The sequence below is a fragment of the Anser cygnoides genome, chromosome 2 (assembly GCF_040182565.1).
Source record: "Anser cygnoides isolate HZ-2024a breed goose chromosome 2, Taihu_goose_T2T_genome, whole genome shotgun sequence".
In the NCBI taxonomy this organism is placed as follows: domain Eukaryota; kingdom Metazoa; phylum Chordata; class Aves; order Anseriformes; family Anatidae; genus Anser; species Anser cygnoides.
In genome coordinates, this window is record NC_089874.1 from 44,662,695 (window position 1) to 44,683,010 (window position 20,316).

General features: G+C 36.5%; 1 protein-coding gene across 3 annotated transcripts in view; it reads left to right on the forward strand.

Annotated features, from left to right (window-relative positions):
• ANO10 (anoctamin 10) overlaps positions 1–20,316 on the forward strand; it is a 119,911-nt gene that overhangs the window by 15,147 nt on the left and 84,448 nt on the right. For all 3 annotated transcript variants that reach the window (XM_066991968.1, XM_066991966.1, XM_066991967.1), the window contains 3 exons: positions 536–718; positions 5,668–5,859; positions 8,257–8,385. In XM_066991968.1, the coding sequence (XP_066848069.1) occupies positions 536–718; positions 5,668–5,859; positions 8,257–8,385 (504 nt within the window). The remainder of the gene's footprint in view (positions 1–535; positions 719–5,667; positions 5,860–8,256; positions 8,386–20,316) is intronic.

The window sequence follows — 20,316 nt, forward strand, 5'->3', positions numbered from 1 at the left end:
CTTCTAATAGAACTGTCAGTCTTTTAAAAGAAAAGAGCTGTTTCATGTATTGTACTGTCTAAGCTTGTTTTCTCTTAGTTTTTCCTTTCATACTGGTGGTTTTGAGCCTTTTGGAGTTGCAAATAATCCTATTTTCCCCACTTACTTTCTAAAGCTCTAGACTGTTTATTCCTTTGACTGAAGAAACTTAATTTGTGTTCCTTTAAAGTTCATTGCTTAGCTCTGTTATTAATAAATGATTGTGTTAAGTGCGTATCTTTACCCTTCATTGGACTTTCTATACTGTTTCCAAGATACTTACACGAAGATCCACAAAATATTTACTCATCTTAGTCCTACTTAGTTCTTTTCAGTACATGACCAAGAATGGGAACTAGAGCAGCTATACTTTTCATTTGCTATTGCTAGTTTTGTTACGCAAGCCTGCTTCTGTCATAACAACTTGCAGTGTTACTGAAACACACAAAATTGGAAATGATCATAGGTTTATTACAGATCTATTAATTTTTATTTTTTATTTTTTTTTTAACTTAAGAGCTTGGCCACTTTGCTGATAACTTCGCAGATACTTAATCAGTTTGCAGAATCTCTGCTTCCTTATTGGCTCCAAAAGAGACACATGAAGAAGATGAAGAAACGCATGCATTCTCTGAAGATGGATACGGACCTGTCACTAGTCGAACAAGTCAACTCGGAAAAAGAAATGGGCACCTATTTTGTACGTTGAATGAATGTTGTTAGAATATGTAATTTTTTGGATTATAGGCTGCTGAAAAGCAGCCTCAGGTTAATTGTTAGCTGTAGTGTGGCATGTTAGAGCAGAAATAACTGTTTTAATTTAGGAGGTTTGAATACATGGTAAGAACAGTTTAGACTTTGGGTGGTAGTCATAATGTGCTCTTTAGAAACAAAGAGATAACAGAGTAAGGAATTGCTTGATTCTCATTATAAAGTCTGATAGCAATTTCTGCTTTTGAAACATTAGATCATGTTTTGTCAGTTCCTTAGGGTAAGCTACTCTTGGAGACTCGCTAGTGCCCACATTCTCTCTTGCAAGTGAAAGCTTGGCGTCTTCTTATGAGTGGGACCTTGTGACTCTTAGTACTTACTGACTTGATCTCTTTGTTATATCCTCCAAATGCAACTTCTGTTGCTTACCAGGCACAGCAAGTTAGGGAACAGAGAGTTTCCTTCCTATAATACATGAGCATTTACACACTTGCACGAAAGAAAATACATTCTGCTCTACTAAGAGGTATACACTGGTTTACTAAGAGTTGTACACTAGCTGGGACGGTCTATTAAAATAGAGATCCATATTCCTATCAGTGGCACTACCCACCATTCTCAGTGTAAAGATTACTTAGCCATCTTATTCTTCTGTTGGAGGCTAGGGGTATATTTTTTATACACATTTTTTGGGTGGCAGTTCAAATTTAGACATTTCCTTCATTTAGCTTTTATTCCTTTGCTTATGCTGTCTATTGCTTGCGCTAATCTATTCTTGCAGAGGTGTAGCGAATCAGGTCAGGGAACTGATCCAGCTGAAAAGTAACTGCCAAAATAAGTCAGCTGTTTCTACTGTGGGGATGGGAACATACAAGTGTGAAGGTTGTAACGGAAAGGAATGGGGACTGTTTAAAATTGTGTTATAATTGAGGATGGTGGGAGGAAGGATGTGTTACCATGCCCTAAGTTCCAGCATGTCCATAGAAGAGGCATACCTGATATCTTTCATTGTGCTTGAAGTAGTCATCATATCCTTTTTCTACCATTTGTTATTTTTTGGAGTTATTTTTAATCCTAATAGTAAGATTAAGACAAAAGAAAAAAAAAAAGCAATAGAAATGTATCTGCATGTTTCTTCTACCCAAAGACTTGGGTAGACCTATTTTTCTCAGGGACCCCAGTTTTTGTCATTCTGCCAGCTGAGTCAGCTTCTGTTTAACATGGTGTTGAGATTTCTTGTTCTTTGGAGCCTGTTTATGCTTTCTGGCTTAGTCCTAGAAATGTTTCTAGTGGCACAATAGAGGCTGCAGTCCTGGAACAGCCCCAGCTGCTGTATTTGCTGTCTTCTGCATTTCTCTCCTATTCTTGATCCCAGCTACGTTTCTGGCCATCTCCTGTGCTGGACTTGGCAGTCATCTTAATGTTCACAAAGACAACAGAAAACAACTATAAAAGGGTTAAAAGCTTTCTGGGCTGTAGTTGATGTGGACATCAGGCAATGCAACCTAAATATTTCTGGCTGGTTGGCCCAGCAGGTTATTTCCAGCTTCATCAGTTTTGCTGGTGCTGTTGTTTATGCACCTACATGGTCCCAGTTACATCAGCACAAAGGAGTGGGAGTGAACATCTGAATCGAGAGCTTCTTAAACCAGTATTATTGCTGAAAGAGGTACAGGCCCCTAATCTCCAAGGCACAAGGATGAGTAGTGTGACATGGGGAAAGGATGGCAAGAGAGGGTGGTTCTGTTTCCATTTTAGTTTGGTTTTGCACTTATGCTAGTTTAAACTGTCAATTAAACTATAGCCTGAGACAGCACTGTTGGCTGGGGCCAGAAATGGAAGCAGGCAGAAGAGACCAACCCTTTAGTCCAGTACTACTGCTAGAAGTTCTTGCTTCTTGAAACTGCAGCTTTGGCATTTGTAGTCTATCCTCCTAGTTCGGTTCATGACGGCCTCCCATTCAGCTCATGGCAAACAAGGCAGCATAAGATTGTCATTGGTTTGCCTGTAGTGGTTTTAAGACTTAGCAGTTTTAAGTTCAGTTTCTTCCTTGTAACCATCTGCAAAATTTTAAGATACATTTGTATTGCCTTATTAGCGCTGGTAAGTTTTCTTGGAATATTATGATCCCCACCACACTTTTTGATTTGTTTTATTGCATTTAACAGACTTTGTGCGGTTCATTACTTGGTGTTCTAAAGGAGTTGACAAAGTAAACACTAGTGTGTCAGTTAAGGCCTCACAGATTAGCTCACAACTTGCTTGATCAGATGCTGCAAGCATAGTCACAAGAGCCTTAATGCTGTGTGATTTGTATTTTTACAGAGCAAGAATTATAAGTAGATCATGTAACTTTTATGTAAACAGTAGAGAACAGCAGAGTTTGAAATCTGTTTTCACATGTGGGAGTGCATCAAAATGTGAAGTGGAAAAAGAAATATTACCTTTGCAGTTGAAGAACTACACAAACATTCCTTTGGGAGTGTTGGTACTTCTTAATTTATATGGGGGGATAGATTTGGAGATGGAGAGCTTGTCTGTCTTACAATGGAGAACACAGCAGAAATTCCTGAGTTAGTCTTGTCTGAACAGGTAAACTAGTACAGTCTAGCACTGGGCCTGCAGATAATATGCCAGCACAGGTCCAAAGGCCATGAATGGCATCAGGTGTTGATATGCCTGACCAAGTAAGCTCTATCTCCTGTCCCAGAACTGACTTCTGGTTCTGAGCTGGCAGGTAAAAAGCCGATGTGGTGGTTTTAAGTCACATTGTCCAGTGCTTCTTGTGCAGAGCTGCATCTGCACTTGTCATGCTTTGAGTAATTTTCCAAGGGGACACAATAGGTTAATTTCAGAATTACCACTTTGCCTTGGAGGTGTCTACTTGTAGCCTTAGTTTCAGCTCAACGCCCTGTGTATTCAAAACTTTAAATTTTATTTTCAATCTAAATATTTTAATTGCGCTATACTTGTGAATAAACAAGTACTAGACCACTGGTTTGTTTGCACGTGTTGAGCTGTCAGCAGGCAACAGTACTTCTAAAATTACGTCTGTCACAAGGGGGAAGCATTTGACTATGTTTAGTAACAGAGGGGTTTAGCAGGAGTGTTGACAGAATGCTGTATTTCAGGCTCTTTGCTTTTCTTTTCCTTCTTTCACTTACTCTTTAATGTTTAATTCTAATTTTTATGGTTGTTCCCTCCCCCTCAAATCTCTCGAGACCGTAACCTGGTTTAAAATGTGAAAGCTTCATTCTGCAGTCATTTTTTTTTTCCTGCTTCTCTCCTCTAGTTCATTTTTATCCTGATTTTCTTTGTTGATTCTGTTACCTTGATGCCATATTTTGTGCTGCTCCTGTGGCTGGGAGAAGGAGAGAACAGAAGGTTGATAATAGCACAGTTTGAAATTTGTCTTTGACATTGGAGCAGACTTCTCTTTTCCTGCATAAAATGTTGTAAATTAAGTAGGAGTAAAATACTAATTTTCTTTTCATGCTCTGCTGTGTTGGTAGTCAATGGGTACTGGGCAAGGAAATGAGAAGGGAGCATGAGGAAGCAGAGGGGATATTGTGCAGTTATCAGGAAGAGGATTGTAAAGGGAATCCTTGCTCCCTGCCTGCAACACTTAACTGGGAAACTGATAGCAGGGACAAATATATGACCGCCACTCTGGTGAGTGATGCTGCCCAAGGGTCCCTAAGGAAGGCCTCACTAAAATTCAGAGTTCATACATGAAATTTGTGAAAAAAATCTCAATATTTTAAGTTATGTATCCCCTCAAGGTCTAGCCTGTACAACAGACCACTGGACCCAGCCATACTGTGTGACTGGAAAATGAGCTTGAGTGAGGAATGTAGCTAATGACCGGCTCATGTTGATTTCTGAGCTTGCAGGCTTCTACTGCATCTCTGTTTGCTAGAAGATCTCTAGGTGCTAGAGGTGGCATTCAGTTTAGTTATAATCAGCAAAAAGATTAGAGAATCATGTGTTTGCATAGAGACAAAACTAATTTTATATTTCTTGTAATAATCTGTTACTGTCAAGCCCTTATTTTGAATATTTCAAGAGGGAGGAAAATAGCCGTATGCCAGTATAAGTAGTTAATGATATTTCACTATCCTTTGTTCAATGAACAAACTGAACAGAATCCTTTTAAGAAATCAGTTGGTTTTGTTATTCATTTTTATAAATTATTGATGCAATCACAGAAAAACATTATTGATACAACAAAACTAGTATGTAAATATGCATAATAACCTACATGTGACTACGTAGCATTTAAATACCCACATTCTTGATTCAAAAATCAGGTGATAGATGCATTGCAAATTTGCCACAATAGGGCTTCTTGTTTGCATTAATTGTTCCTTTCAGATGTCAGTTCTGTCATTTCAGCCTTTAAATAGGCAATTAGTTCAGACCTACTCATTTTTAAATAGATAAATAATACTAGTAAAGAGTTGCTTATTTAATAACCTGTGTTTCTGGTTAGGTCTTTCACGAGCAGGCTGAAATACTAGGACATTTCTCGTCACAATGTTCTTACCAAAAACGTTCTGCCAGTTTAAATGCATGATGCTGTTTTCCTATCCATTGCTGTTGCTTCAGTATCTGTTTCACTGAGATAGTCAGGAACATAAATAGGGTGAAACTGTTTATACAGTTAATTCATATGCTTCAAAAGGGTAAGTATTGTGAATGTTACAGAAACTGCATTAGACAAGAGAAAAAAACCCTGGCCTCCCCTTATCAAGAAGTTTTGAATAATTAAGTGTTTTCAATTAACTAGAGGATTTTTGTTTGTTTGTTTGTCTTATACTGCCAAATATTTCCAAACTACTGATTTAGCACGAGGAAGCATTTTTACAGTTGTATTGCTAATTCTGTTTTCGTATTTTTTTTGTGGGTAAAAGTTGTTGTTTTTGCTGTGTTTTTCAGGGTACTTTTGATGATTACTTGGAGTTGTTTTTACAGTTTGGCTATGTGAGTCTCTTCTCTTGTGTTTATCCACTGGCAGCTGTCTTTGCAGTGTTAAACAACATCACAGAGATATATTCTGATGCCTTAAAAATGTGCAGAGTTTACAAGCGCCCATTTGCAGAACCCACAGCAAATATTGGTGTTTGGCAGGTAATCTTTGTGTTTCTTTTTTAATCATGTATTTGAAATGAAGTTCACCAAGTTTATTTAAGCTGTGTTTGACCATCAGCCACTTTTGAAGTTTAGTAAATATTTTGTCATCTTCAGTGCCTTAGGATACTATTGAACTGTACTGTATTTTGTAGGGTTTTCAACCATGTTATTTTCAGTTGCCTTTGGAAAGAAAACAAATGCTTTCATTAGTCCTTGTATGTGTGTATGTTGTAGTCCTGTTGCAATTCCAACAAAGCAAAGCTCCCAGATACTACCTGGTGCTCTACAGCAAACATATTTCAAAAATGTTAACATCTGGTGCAATCTCAGAAGCGCATAGCTCATCTCATGTAGTCTGAGAAAACTGAAGAATGATAGGGAAGTACTTGGATTCCTGAGCCATGCTTGTCTATGCACTCCGGTGGTTACTGGTGCTCAGGCTTGACTGATTTTAAAATTTCTTAGATCTGTGTGCGGGAGCAGTACTTTTCTGTGCAGGTGTAGCCTACTTTAATACACTAATGCTTGTAGTTCTTGGGTTAAGGATTTTCTGCCCTCAGTTGTTTAGCCGTACAATTTTGCTAGCACCAACTAGTTTGGGGCCTGCCAAGTTGAGTACATCCATGAACTGTTTCTAACTAAAAATAGCCCTGCAGAACTCCAAAACCAGAGGTGTTTCAGATAAAAAGGAAGGATATTTAGTCATATCTAGAGACATTGGCTGTAACAGCAGTGGCCTGATGAGTGTGAAGTAAGCTGGAGGAAATGTCTAGTGGATGATCTGTGGTTTAGTGTTGTTCAAGATTTCTGATAATACATAGTAAAGATGAAGGGTGCAATAAACTAATAGATAGTTTAAGTTAGAGATATTGTAAATGTTGAAACAAATGGAAGGTGAGAGATGAAATCAGGAAACAATGAATGAAATGTACTGTGGAAACATGCAAGCCAACTATTCTGAGCAGTGTTTGTTAGACGTGTACACAGATAATAATGAAGTGAGATTATAACAAAAGTCTTATAATACTAAGTCATAAAAATGTAATTTGTAATCTGGTTGCGTTGTAACATTTAATGCGTTTTCACAGTCCAGTTCTACGCTGCCAACATCTTGATGGCATAGCTGCATTGACCCAGAGGTGTGACCACGGGTTAAATGAGGCTATGGTCATTAAGTCCCAAGCATAGCTGCAGGTATAGCATTTAGTTTTGCTAGAATAGCTTGTTTCAATCTAGCAAGTAGGCTGAGAAATTCTAACACCAATGTTACAGTCATGAGCTTTTTTTTTTTTTTGTAGTATAGGTTTTTAAGTAATAGTAGAAATGCAGTTGCTTTGTGAATGAAAAAAAATGTCTTAAGTTTTAGTCATCTGTTTTATGTGGGAAGTTAGAGCATTGGCTGAAAGATATCTGTTAAAGAAAAACTGGAATTATTTTGTCAGGTGAGCTGAATCAGCAGCTTGTTGTCAAAGAGAAAGTTACTGCTGCTAATTCATTGTGACGATGCTACATTTCAGTATCAGTCTTTCTCATTCCAGAGAGGGCCTTGCAGTAAGTAACCATTATATTGCAAAAGTAATTGTCATGCGTTAGTAATATTTTCAGACGTTTTGTGGGAGCTCTGTTGGCAAGAGCTTCTCAGCCTTATGCAACTGCATGTGTTTAAATGTAAATCTTTCTTTCAACATATTTCAGCTTGTATATCTGGTTGTGATTTAAGAAAGTTATTCTGAACCATCCTTATATTTTCTGATTACTTAACTTTCAGAAGAAACAAAAACAGAATGCTGGGACAATAGTTCCTCCAGGAGTTTTGTTGTCTTTTCCTTTATCTTGAAAGAAATACATTATTAGGAGTGTAATCGTAGATGAATTCACTGTCTTTTATGTGCTCAGATTATGAGTTGTGAAGATACCAAAGATTAGGTTGTTTTCCTGACCACTATTTTTCTTTGAGGATTATTCTGATTTTTTTTAAGGAGATGATTTGGCATTACCTACATCTGGGATGTTAGCAGTCTTTAAATAACTTCTTGAAGTCTTTACAGTACTATGGTGTTGTGGAAGAACACTGTTTAACTTCCTCACAGCAAATACACATACACACATAGGGATGTGAAATTAGAGAAAAATTCAGGGCTACCAGGTGGGCTTCGTGGTGCTGCAGGCCTTGTTGTGGTCTTACTGTTGCCTGTTTTTACAGTTGACAAAGTCTAGTTGACTTGCCAAAAAAAGTTCTATATTATAGAAATCGAAAGATGAAGAAAAATAAAAAAATAAAATAATGGGTCTTCTGAGAATTTAATGAAGAGAGAGAGGTTATCTAGAGCAGTTTGGAGACTGTAAATTAGACATAATGGCCGTAACTATGAATGTATTTGTGTTTCATTTCAGTTGGCTTTTGAAACTATGAGTGTAATATCGGTAGTTACTAATTGCATACTGATTGGAATGTCTCCACAAGTGAATGCCCTTTTCCCAGACTCAAAAATGGATCTTATTCTGACTGTGGCATTGGTAGAGGTAAGTCTGGCCTCAAATAACATTCAAACATTGTAGTAGCAAACAACATCGATGACTGGAAATGATGCCAGGAAGATTTTCTTCCCTTATTTTAAAGGGATTTTAGCATTTTCCCAACCAAAGAATTGTTTCAAAATGTTGCTTTTTATTTTCTGTGTTTTCATGTATTGTGGATGATATGCCGTACTTTTTCTGTACATTCCCAAGATAGAGTTTATTTGTTGCTGCATGTCTTTCAAGAAGAATTTAATAGTACTGTTTCAAGAATCAAAATAACCTTATTTTTGTGAAATGAATGTTTCTCTACCTGGTTTGTGACTCCAGCATATCTATAAAAATGTCCTACATCATCTTTATGAATGTTTCCCATAATGACTGATTTGAAACAAGAATGTATAATGACTATATGTATGCTTATAATAACATTTGGGCTTCATCTTTTCCTAATTTTATGGAGTAAACACTTGAGTGTCTTTCCTTTTCAGGCAAATGACTGGGCATTTTGTATCGTAAAAAATTGTAGGACTTTGTCCTTATGTCTCTTTCTCTTGGAGTTTTCTTGTATTGCATTGCCTCAGCTTAAAAGATATATATATACTGTTTTAGCTTTTAGGAATTCAATTATTTTTATTGTGGCAAAAAATCTGAGTTGTTTATATGTAGTTGTTAAACTGAAATGCTTTATAGAGGTGTAGCAGCAGCAGGTAAGTACTGCTGTGTTGTTGTTACAGGTGTTTACAAGTCTTACGAGGAGCGGCTGAGGGAGCTGGGCTTGTTCAGCCTGGAGAAGAGGAGGCTCAGGGGCGACCTCATCGCTCTCTACAGTTATCTGAAAGGAGGCTGTAGAGAGGTGGGGGTTGGTCTATTCTCCCACATGCCTGGTGACAGGACGAGGGGGAATGGGCTAAAGTTGCGACAGGGGAGTTTTAGGTTGGATGTTAGGAAGTACTTCTTTACCGAAAGGGTTATTAAGCATTGGAACGGGCTGCCCAGGGAGGTGGTGGAGTCACCATCCCTGGAGGTCTTTAAAAGACGTTTAGATGTAGAGCTTGGGGATATGGTTTAGTGGAGTACTTAGTGTTAGGTCGGAGGTTGGACTCGATGATCTTGAGGTCTCTTCCAACCTAGAAAAATCTGTGAATCTGTGAATCTGTGTTACAGGTTATGCAATGACTTATGTGCTTGCTTGAAGTTTGCAGAGTTAATTCTAAATATGAATCACTTGTCAACTGGTTTACTGAAGTTTGAGTCTACAGACAACCAGACAGATTTTTTTTTTCTATCACGTGTGAACATCTGCATTAACCTCAGTGAAATATTTTAATGTAAAATTAATTTGGCAATTGAAATGCAACGGTATAATTAGTTCATTGCTGGATAATGTATCCACAGAGGTCATATCAAAACTGTGTGACTAAATGTAAGCAGAGTGAAGTTTTAATGTGAGGCTGGCTATCTGGTATCTGGGCAGGCCTCTGTTTCTTGGCAGGTATAGGAGAACACAAGTATTTTTCCTTCCCCAGTTTAAATTCTGTTTATATGCAGTCCTTTACCGTGCTGCAATTCCTGTCTTCTACCTAGGAAGCCCTTGGAATTCCTTTTTAACAGTGCATTGCAAACAAATTATCTATAAATCCTATGGAAATGAGGATTTAAAAAATGAGTAAAGGAAAGGAAGAAAGTTTAGAGGGCAAAGGTAAATTAGTACTGAGGGGAGATAAGACAAGAATGTTGTTTTATATATCAAGAAGCAACTTTGACCAAGGTTACCAATCTAGAATTAACTACAGTGTATGAAGGGACAAGTAGAGGCTAATGCTGGATGAGCCAGAGGAGAGTAAAGTCAGCTGCTTGGTTATAGAGAAGTCAACCTTTCTCTTAATTTTTCTGGTTAGTAAAAATAAGCCTCATAATGTACTTGTCAGAAAAGGTATAGTTAAAAAATAGCTTGTATCAAAAGTATCCAGTGTGCTTGATACTTGTATCAATATGCTGTTATAATCTATCTACTGTTTCTGTGTTGTTATAAACTGTTTATTATCTGAGAAACAGAAGACAAAAAAATAAAACCAAACATAGAAGTCTTATAGTACCCTTTAAGGATGCACATTTCTGCAGCATAACAAGCCATATGACTTTTGAAATATTGTTGTTTATAAACAATTACAAAACTCTTGAATGTGAAATTTAAACCTTCAGCAGTCTCCTGAGGGACAGACTTGTGGTGTATTTTAAACAATATTTAATATCTTCACAGGTTTCTCTTTGGGAGAGTCAGAATAGCATGGGTCATATAATTTTGCAAGAAGTTTTGTAACATAAATTCTGAAGTTCCTGAAGTCCAAAAGAGTTCTCCAAAGTGAAACACATTTATATATAATTTTCATTTCAAAAAAAAATATATGAAAGTGATTACAACAAGCATGGTTTTCACTTATCTTGAGGACAGTTCCGTTGTGGTGACAGTTATACGTATTCTCAGTTACAGTAAGGAATTCTTTTTTATTGGTAGTTATGTTGTACATATTTCAGGTTAAAACACTGATTACAGAAGGTAGAAGGAAGGGAGGATGAGTAAATCTTGTAGGACTGCAGCCAGTTTCGGCAGCAGCATGGATTTTTGGCAGCTTGAAGAGATGGGTCTATTTTTGCCTTCTTCCTGGGTATTTATTTCTATTTTATCTTTTACACTGGCACTTTCTTTTATCTGGTACATGATGAATCAGATTAAGAAACTGATCTGGCAGAAGCTGTCTGACCCAGTTCAGTGGTGAAAGGGAGAAGGGCAGAAACAACAGTGCGTGGAAGACAGGTTTGCCCTTTATAGTAGTGCTGCAGGTTTGTGCTGCAGCACAATTGTGGAACTTCAGCACCGCAGCCTGTTCTTCCTTTAAGTATTGCTTCATGCCTAAACTAGAAGAGGAGCAGAGATCTCATACATTGGCATTATTCCCATGCACCATTACTACACTTATTAATGATTAAATTGTGCATTTCAGTTGTAAGAAACAATGCGGGAACAGAATACATCACTCTAAGCCTCTAATACAAACCTGGTGCATTTACAGTGCATCAGTGTCAAGGCAGGAAAAAAATCTGTCACGTGTGCCAGGGTGTTGATAGAAGAACATTTCAGATCACCTAGTAGAGATTCTGTACCGAAACGCAATACAGATGAGTTATTCAGTTATTTTACTTTCTGGTGTTTGCTGCAGGTGGGTGTGAGAATTTTATGATGTGTTTTATGCTATGTTGACAATGGTTTGGCAGGCGGTGTGAAAATGTTAAGGAATGGAAGAAACTTAGTAAACTATATATTCTTTCACATGTTCGGTTGATGGGGTAGCCTACTTAAATTTTAGCTGTTATTAAATATTTTTATCAGGTTTAAGTAATTGAGACTCCGGTTGGATATTTATACCTCTGATGCAAAGCTAAACAGAAAAAGTACTGAGCTTACCAAAGCCAAGCATAAGTAGTAGTAGCAATGTCCAGATTTTTTATTTTTTATTTTTTATTTTTTTTAAAAAGTGCTTTGTAATGATGGTACTAATACTCTTTCAAATGGAAATGTGTTTATGTGGCAACATCTGACACCGCTCAGTACAGATCTAATGAAAAACGTGTGGTATTCTTGTAAGCATTCTGTACCAAGCCCTTACAGATTTATGCAAAATAATTTTTCATTAACAACATTAAATCTACTGCTGCCTACACTCTTTGTGAGAATACATGACCAAAGTAAGTGTTAATTGAATATAATAAAATATCATGCATTTCATAATAAATAATAGTAAGCATTAAAATCATAACATTTAATAATAATTCTGAAGTATTAAAACAGTGATCTTTTTTTCTGAACAGTTGACCTATTTTCATCAATCCAACATCTGCTTCCATGGCAACATGATTTTGAACCAGGAGCAGAATCATGAAACTCCCCTCTTTTACTTATGGGTGGATACTAAATGAGTGAAGCAAGTGCAGTTTTCAAACAAAGAAGTAGGTTTATGTCCTTAAAGCAGCAAACAACAAACCCTTATTAACATCCTGTTAAAATAATTATGTCCCATAGTTGGTTTAGTTCTTCAGGCTCTGCTGTAGATGCACACTTTTGTTGGGAACCACAGGTGCAAAGTCGGGCATTCTGAGCAAGCAAATGCCTGTGCTTATTGAGGCTGTTTCCAGTCACCTCTCTCTTCTTGCACTGATTTGAGGGTGGGGGGGGGAAAGATTCATAAAGAAATCTGGAGAATAGTCAGGGTGTAGGTTAACACATGATATAACCTTAATTCTGCAGTGCTTTTTTTTTTTTTTGCTTTTTTTTTTCTTCAAAAATTGTTGGCGCAGAGCTTTGTTCATGCTAACTATTTCTTTTTAATTTAAAATCTCATAAATTTGAAGAATGTTAATTAAATCACTTTCAGCACTACTCTGAAAGCTGGGTTCCAGAGGTCAGTTACATGTACAACTCCTAGTTGTGTGTGTATACATATATATATTTATTTTTTAAATGGTCCAGAGGTGCTTTGAAGCAATGGCTATAAATTACAGGTTTATATCAATGTATCCTAAACTCCAAAAGTAACTCGTGTATTTAGCACTCAAATGTAGTAAACTAATGGAAAACTTTTAGGCAGAGGTACATGTAGTCTGGGTGCTTTACATCACATAAAGGCATTAGCTTGGAAATACTATGTAATAACAGAGGGCCCTTTTGGTAGCTGTAGTATAAAACCTGATCTTACAGTCTACAAATACAATCTACAAATATGATTTTGGGAATAATATATAATGCCATCAGGTCTTGTATAGATGCAAATGAGGACCTTAGCAGAAGTACATGAATAGGATATTTGTAGCAAACATGGTTTAATAAACAGCTGGGCTATGTGAATTTGATTTCATGGAGTCCTCATAAAGTTTGAATTATTTGTTCATGAGCTTTGTGTGTGTGTGTCAGTTCTGTAAGAGGTAAGGAGTGGAATAAGAGAAGCAATCCTTTCTTAAGGTTTGTTTTTCTCAGTGAGGAAAAACTGACAGTCCATTTATCAAAGGGTTGAAAGCAGGAATCAGAGCTTGTTAATAAAGCAGAGAAGTTAGCGGTCTTTTTAAGAGTTATAGCTAATCCTAAATCAAAGTGGTTGAAGGTTGCCTCATACCTCTGCTATTCCCTAGCATTCAATTTTACTGTGTTTCTTCATCCTGGTGTACAGTAGAAGCTCTTTTGAGCACTCCTAATGTTAAGGCCCCAACACTCAATCAGCCCAGCAGTAAACGTGGCAGTTGTTTCTGAAATAATATACCAAAGGATCTGGCAAACTCTACCAGAGCCAAGCAGTTTGGATTGTAGAGGGTAGATGAAAAGGTATATTTATCATCTGGTTCTACATAACATCATTATCTGCTTTCAAGATAACCTTGGGAGTTATCAAACATTGCATCCTGACTAGAACTGAAAATATTTTGAATCCTTTTCCTGAGCAAAAGCAGTTTTAGGTGTCTTGTTAGCTCCTAGTTTTCTTTTCCCCTTATAGTCTTTAAAAAAAAAATCCTGAAATGTTGTGACAGACTTCAGTGATTTATGGTTCTCTTAGTGATAAAGCTGGGGGGTTATTTTTATTTTTAAGAAATAGTACAGGACAACCTATTTCTTAGAAATGACATACTTGAATAGCATTGTGACAGGGTGGCACTGAGGCATGGCACCATACAGAAGCCTTCTGCATGTGTGGAGTAAATGGCTTTGTCTGGGGTTCGAGAGACTGCAGTTCAGCAGATGTGTACACTTATGTATTGGTAACTTCACATGGTAAAGAAATAAAAAATGGAGAAAAACAGGCTGCATTAGTGTATTCAGGTGTACATCCATTGACACTAATGGAGTTCTACAAGTGCAAAGAGCAAGTAAAACAGCTGAGCATAACGCAATTTTTGGCTAAATTATTTCTGTGTTTGTGACAGAAACTGCTTTAAAATATATTAGTTGAATACTTTCACATACAGAATTGTGTAGGCTGGAAGGGCCCTCTGGGGATTATTTGGCACAACCTTCTGTTGAAAGCAGGACTCTAGATAAGGTTATCCAGGGCCTCACCAAGCTAACCTAAGGCTTATTGAATACTTCCAGCGAGGGAAAAGTCCACCCCTTCTCTGCACAACATCTTCCAGCATTTAATTGTTTTTATGGCAAAGAGTTTACTTTTTTCTTATAGCAAGACAAAAAGCCTCTGAAGCATCTTGTGGCTCTTGGCTTCTTGTCCTTGTGAAGAGAGCAGCTCTGTCCCCTCTGAAACTACTTGATAGGTATTGGAAGACTGCGATTAGATCCCCTGCACCCAGCCTTCTCTTTTGAGAGTTGAACAAACACAGTTCCTTCAGCCTTTCTTTGTATGCCACATTCTTCAGCCCTGTAATCTTGATGGCCCTCCAGTAGGCTTCCTCCAGGTTTTCAGTCTTTGTTTTCCAAGTTGCCAGTGCCACTTTCAAAGAAACGAGAAGAGCGTTTTTCATGTGTGCTTATCTCCATATATCTTTCTGTCAGTTGCAGTGTGTATTCTTTCTTCGTCCTTAATGTATTTGCTCTTTAATTAGAGAAAATCATTGAAATAATTTCCAGGAGCTGTTGGACAACTCTTAACTTTCCTACTGCTGAACCTTCATCAATAGTGTCCAGGTATTTGCCTTTCCACCTGCATCTAATTTTCTGGGACATTGTAGCCTTTTCATACTGATAAATGCATATTTACATGCACGCATGTATGCTCCTCGAGGGTGTTTCATTTCTGGTGTCTGGTTGGAATGCTGCTACTTCATGTGTATTATAAATAGTTTGTCAGTTTTCAGGTACAAATGTAAATAGTGTTTACTGGTAAGTATTTGATGTGTAGCTTAGATTTCTTTCTGATAGCTTGATTTGACATAAAGAAGTTAACTATAGGAAAACATGATTAGCTCTGATGAATAAATATTAACTGGAAAGCTATACATATGGTTCTTCTTCTGAAATATTTAATGATAAGGTACAAACGTTACTGACAGCTTTACAAATCTTTTTTAAGAAAATACTTAGTAAGCATACTCATCAGGTATATTATTTTAGTAACACAGATATCTTAGCCAAGACCCATCTATGCTTGCAATTGTGATGAAAATAGGCAAATGTAGAAAGATTAATGGAAAAAATCTCCTTTATGTAAATTGCGTAATTATTTGGTTCATTGATGTATACATACATAAAATAATTCTGCATCATTTCTAATTCTGCATGTTAAAAAAGGTTAATCCAAGCCACTGGTGATTTCAATTAACATATTGTTTCCATTTACAAATACCTCTACCTCAGTTGGGAACAGTTTAATATACATAAGAAATCAAATCTAAAAGTCCTCCTTTAAAAAAAAAACATAAAAAAGATGTTTTCATTTTTAATATTGTACAGGATGGTCATTTGATTTTTATATTTGATGCTAGACAAGTAAGCAACTGCAATTCAATTTATTCCTAAATGTGCAATTGTGAGCGATTAAAAACAGTTTTTAATATTTTCAGATATTTTAATTTCAAGCTGAAGCCCTGTGAATAGTTACCAGAAGATGCTGAGTACTGTTAGTGTAACACCTTGTTGGAAGTTTCTAAAGGTTGCTGCAGTATAAAAACTTAAAGTGTGTTGGTTCTTCAGTTTGTTTGACAATATTTGAAGAATAAAAATGAGCTCAGATTTCTATGTATTTTGTATATACTGTACTTTTCAAAAGGTTCTTGAAATTGTAGGTTTAGTTTGAATGTAAAGATGTCGGATATTTTAGATATGTTAGCCTTCTTTGTAACAGGGGAACAGATTGCTTCTCAGAGTGTTTTTTTCTCACCTCAGTGAGAGGCTTCTCCTTTCAGATGGGAGGAGGATTTATAGGTTTCTCTATTTAAAATTGTATAAAATACTTGCTGTGAACCAAATTCTTGTGACCATAACAACGAGGTCAAAAAAATGTCAGTTTTGGTAGTTGTATGTGAACACGGAATGTATTTAGTTCTAAAATCAAGCTTTATCACAGATCTTTTTATTGCCATCTAGTGTCTTTTTTTTAATATTCATTTTGATTTAGTATAATATTTTTTTGGTCATTTAGTGACAAAAGCTCATCAGAATGAAAACAAACATTAAAAAAAAAAAAGGTCTGGGTACGTTTGATGCTGGTTGTAATTCCTAGCATTCTGTTGTTACAGAAATGTAAATGCATATTAACATCTATCTGTTCTTAAGTAGTCTGGTAGCTTTTAGAAATACATATTTTTGAAAAAAAAAAAGAAAAAAGATCAAATTGGGCTAGTAGTTCAAAGGCATGGCAAAGCTAGGTCAGATCATAGGACTATCTAGGCCAAATTCTGACAGGGGCCAAGGGAAGAGTATATTAGTATAGCGAAGTTTGTAGTCATTCTTCCTCAGAATTAATTCACAGGCTTCGGTGATGTCAGCCCTTTCAAGGACCCATTTCATTATTGAAAATGAGCTGGCCAGAGCTGCTTATGAAAGTGTATAAGCATTTCTAGAATGGCATATCTACTTTTTCAAAAGACCTTGAATTATTTTATAGTAAAAGCTAGTTACGTTAGGGAACTACTGTTAGTGTACTCCTAGCATAATAAGTAATTTCCATATATCTTGGTTCTACTCTGGGTTTTTCTAGCTTTTCTCTGCTCTTTTTTCAATTGTCTTTTCTGTGTAAGGACTTTTAATTCTAGATTGGGTGCTGTCAGGGTGGGTGTGATATAACAGTGGCTGTTAAGAAATCAGTGGCATAGGAAGCACTCTAACTGGAAGAGAAAACCAAGGACACTTCTCACAAAAGCAGTGCAGCAAAAAGGAAATCCTCTTCTCTTGCCATCAGTCAGCTGGTAGCAAGAACTGGGAGCTACAAAAGTTATCAGGTACTAGTTAACTGAAAGACCTGAACTTTCCAGAAGGATCACAGCAACATTTTAAGTCATGTGAGGGTCCCTTCAGTAATTGCAGCAGAAATTGCTGTCTTCTGGGCTAGTACCATTCCTCATGAATTTAACATTACCTGGTGGTTGCTACTAGTTGTTGTATTTTTAAGCCATGCCTATACTAGGAAGGCTGGATGGGGAAGGTACCTTGGGAAGTCTTCCAGGAAGAGAGCATATTCCTTTTCTACGCTAATAAATGCTTCAGAAGTGTCAACCTGGAAAAATAGCAGGAAAAGACTGTGTAGGAGTATATTTTTTATTTTTTTCCCTTCTGGGATTGTATAAGGCTGCCAAAATGACAAAACTTCAAAAGGGAAGATGAATAGGGAGCGATTGAAGACGATTACAAGACATTTTAAAGAACTTTTAAGAATCAGACTTTCAGATTTCTTTAAAACCCACTTAGCATAATATTGCCCACAAAGAGGTTTCCTTTCATGGATAAATGTTTTTTTTTTCAGCTCAGTCGTGATCAGTATGTATGGCTTCCTTGCTGGCAGTTGGAAGTTGAACTATCAAACAAAAGACAAATTAATACCTATTAATATTCATTATTTACCTTCTACTTGATTGTTTATTAATTGTTTAATGACAAGATAGAATATAAACATTCAAAGCTGCCTGCCTTCACAACTATTCCAAAGGTTAGCTTTTCAGGAAACTGAATTATTTTGTAAATGATGTATTAGCTTATACAATTAAATTATTTAAATATTTTTTCTAATGTGGTATTTATAGTTGTCAGTGCAAGCCTGAATAGGGGCATTAGCTAGAGAATATGTATAGCTTATAGGATTCAGAAACCATATTTCCATATATCTGTGATGCTGTTTGCAATAGCATTTTTTTGGTATTGTTCTTACTAGAAGATTTCCTTCTCGGGAATTGTGATGTTCTTCCCATTTCCAAAGTTTAACATAACTCCTTTGACTAGGGAGGTGTTTTTGTTTTTTTAAAAAACATGTGTAGCATTTGAGGATAAATCCAATTTGTTGTTTGTATCCTCAGATGTCTGAGAGTGAAAATGGGCAGCGCTGAGCAGGTAAGGGAATCCAAAGGTAGAAAATGCAGGTTTTGCTGCTGCGGTTGGGAAAGAAATGAAGAACAGAAGTTAATAAAAATGTCTCAAAATAACAGGAGAAAACCAGTCACACCCATGTTGGAGCCTCTGTATTGTCTGTTACATATAAACATCTCTCTTCCAAGAGAGTCTTCATGATGTAATAGTTTTGCTTGCATGTTTTCCCCTTCCTGCCTCTCTTTAGAATAAGTTCCAGAGCATCATTTGCTTTGTAAAATCTGGAGTTATTAAAATAAATAATCCATTATTATTATTATTTAAAGTGTTGAGAACCACCTGACACAGTTAACTGATTCTGGAACTTAAATTGTGCAAGAAAATGCATAACTGGACTGAAAAGCTGTTGTACATATATTTACTGGGCTCTGAAAACATTTTATTGAACACAGACTGAAGATGGTCGTGAGTCATAGTGTAAAGTAAATGTCAGAAGTGGGGCTTAATTACTTCATTTTTGCACTGTCTTTATCTTTTACTGGAAGGAAATGTCAATCCAGAAAGTCACTCTTATGATCAGAAGAAATTAGTGTTGTGATCCATAAATTTTAGAGGGATTTTTCATTAACTGTGGCAGTGTGCAAGGAGCGTGGTATGTGCTATTTTCTATTCCAATACCTTGAACAGTGCTTTTGATGTCATGGGAGATTGGTAATGCATTGGTAATTGCTAAATTTCTACAGTGAATTTCTACAAAGGATGTAGTTAGAAGCCGCTGAGAATTCATAAACCATAGTAAGTTTGATCAAGGTTAGTTTTAGTCAGGATTTATCATAAGATATAAAGTAAGCGTGTATGTCTGTGTGTGTGTGACGGGGATTACAGCTAAACCAATATCAAATATGAGGGTATCTTTTATTAAACTTCAAATATTATCTGTTTGCAATACTCGAGTTTCTCATCTCAGTATTTTGTTCTGAAGTTCATAACCATTGCAAATTATTCTGTGTGAAACTTGTTTTAAAATCTAGTGAAATAGGAATAAACAGTTCAGTAAAAAATGTTTAAATTTTTACAATTATATCTTAGCAAATAGTGAGTTCAAGTACCTTCTTGTTCTAGATTCTAAAAAGCTTCATTTTTTTAAAAAAAGAAGACTACACCAGAAGTATTTTAACAGACGAATTCATGCGTCTTGAAGAATAGTACGTTGGAAAAATTGAAGTATTGGTTTAACACCGGTTGCATTTGTCAGTTCTGCTTTTTTTCCTGTATAGGAAACCGTGTAGGAACTACAGGGGCAAGCAGGAGAAATTGAATATTACGGTAATGTCTTTCCAATGGTTTTTATGCCAGTTCAACAAATTTGGGGGAATGTCTATACTTATTTTTTTAAAGCGTACTAACGTGTGTATGGGAAAGATTTGAAGGTTGACTCCTTAGGTGTGAATAGGGAATCCACTACTGAGAAGTGTTCCTGTAAGTCCTTGTGTTTCTGTTTCACTCCGTAATTACAGGAGACTAAAATTACTTTTAAATTTTGACTGCAAAGAGTACTTCAAAAGCACAGCAGGTACTGAAAATGGTATGTGGCCATATTCTTCCCCCTGGAGACAGCAGGTGGAAAAGTGACACTGGCATTGTAACGTTAATAAGTTTGTTAATTGGGCTTCCTAAGTTTGGGTCCTGTCATGACCACGTAAAAACTGACTTTGGATATGTCTGAAGGAATGGGTGGGTCTGCCTTTTTATGACTTCTACTTTGGGTTATTTAAGCGCATACTTTAAAGCTCCATGTAGCACGAAATGTAACTGCTGATATCCTAAATAGTACTGACTGCATGCTCTTGAGGACTGCACGGTTTTTGTGTCAGTATGGCTGAAATTGCAAGCTGTGAATTTGCTGAGTGTCAGTAGAGCTTTTT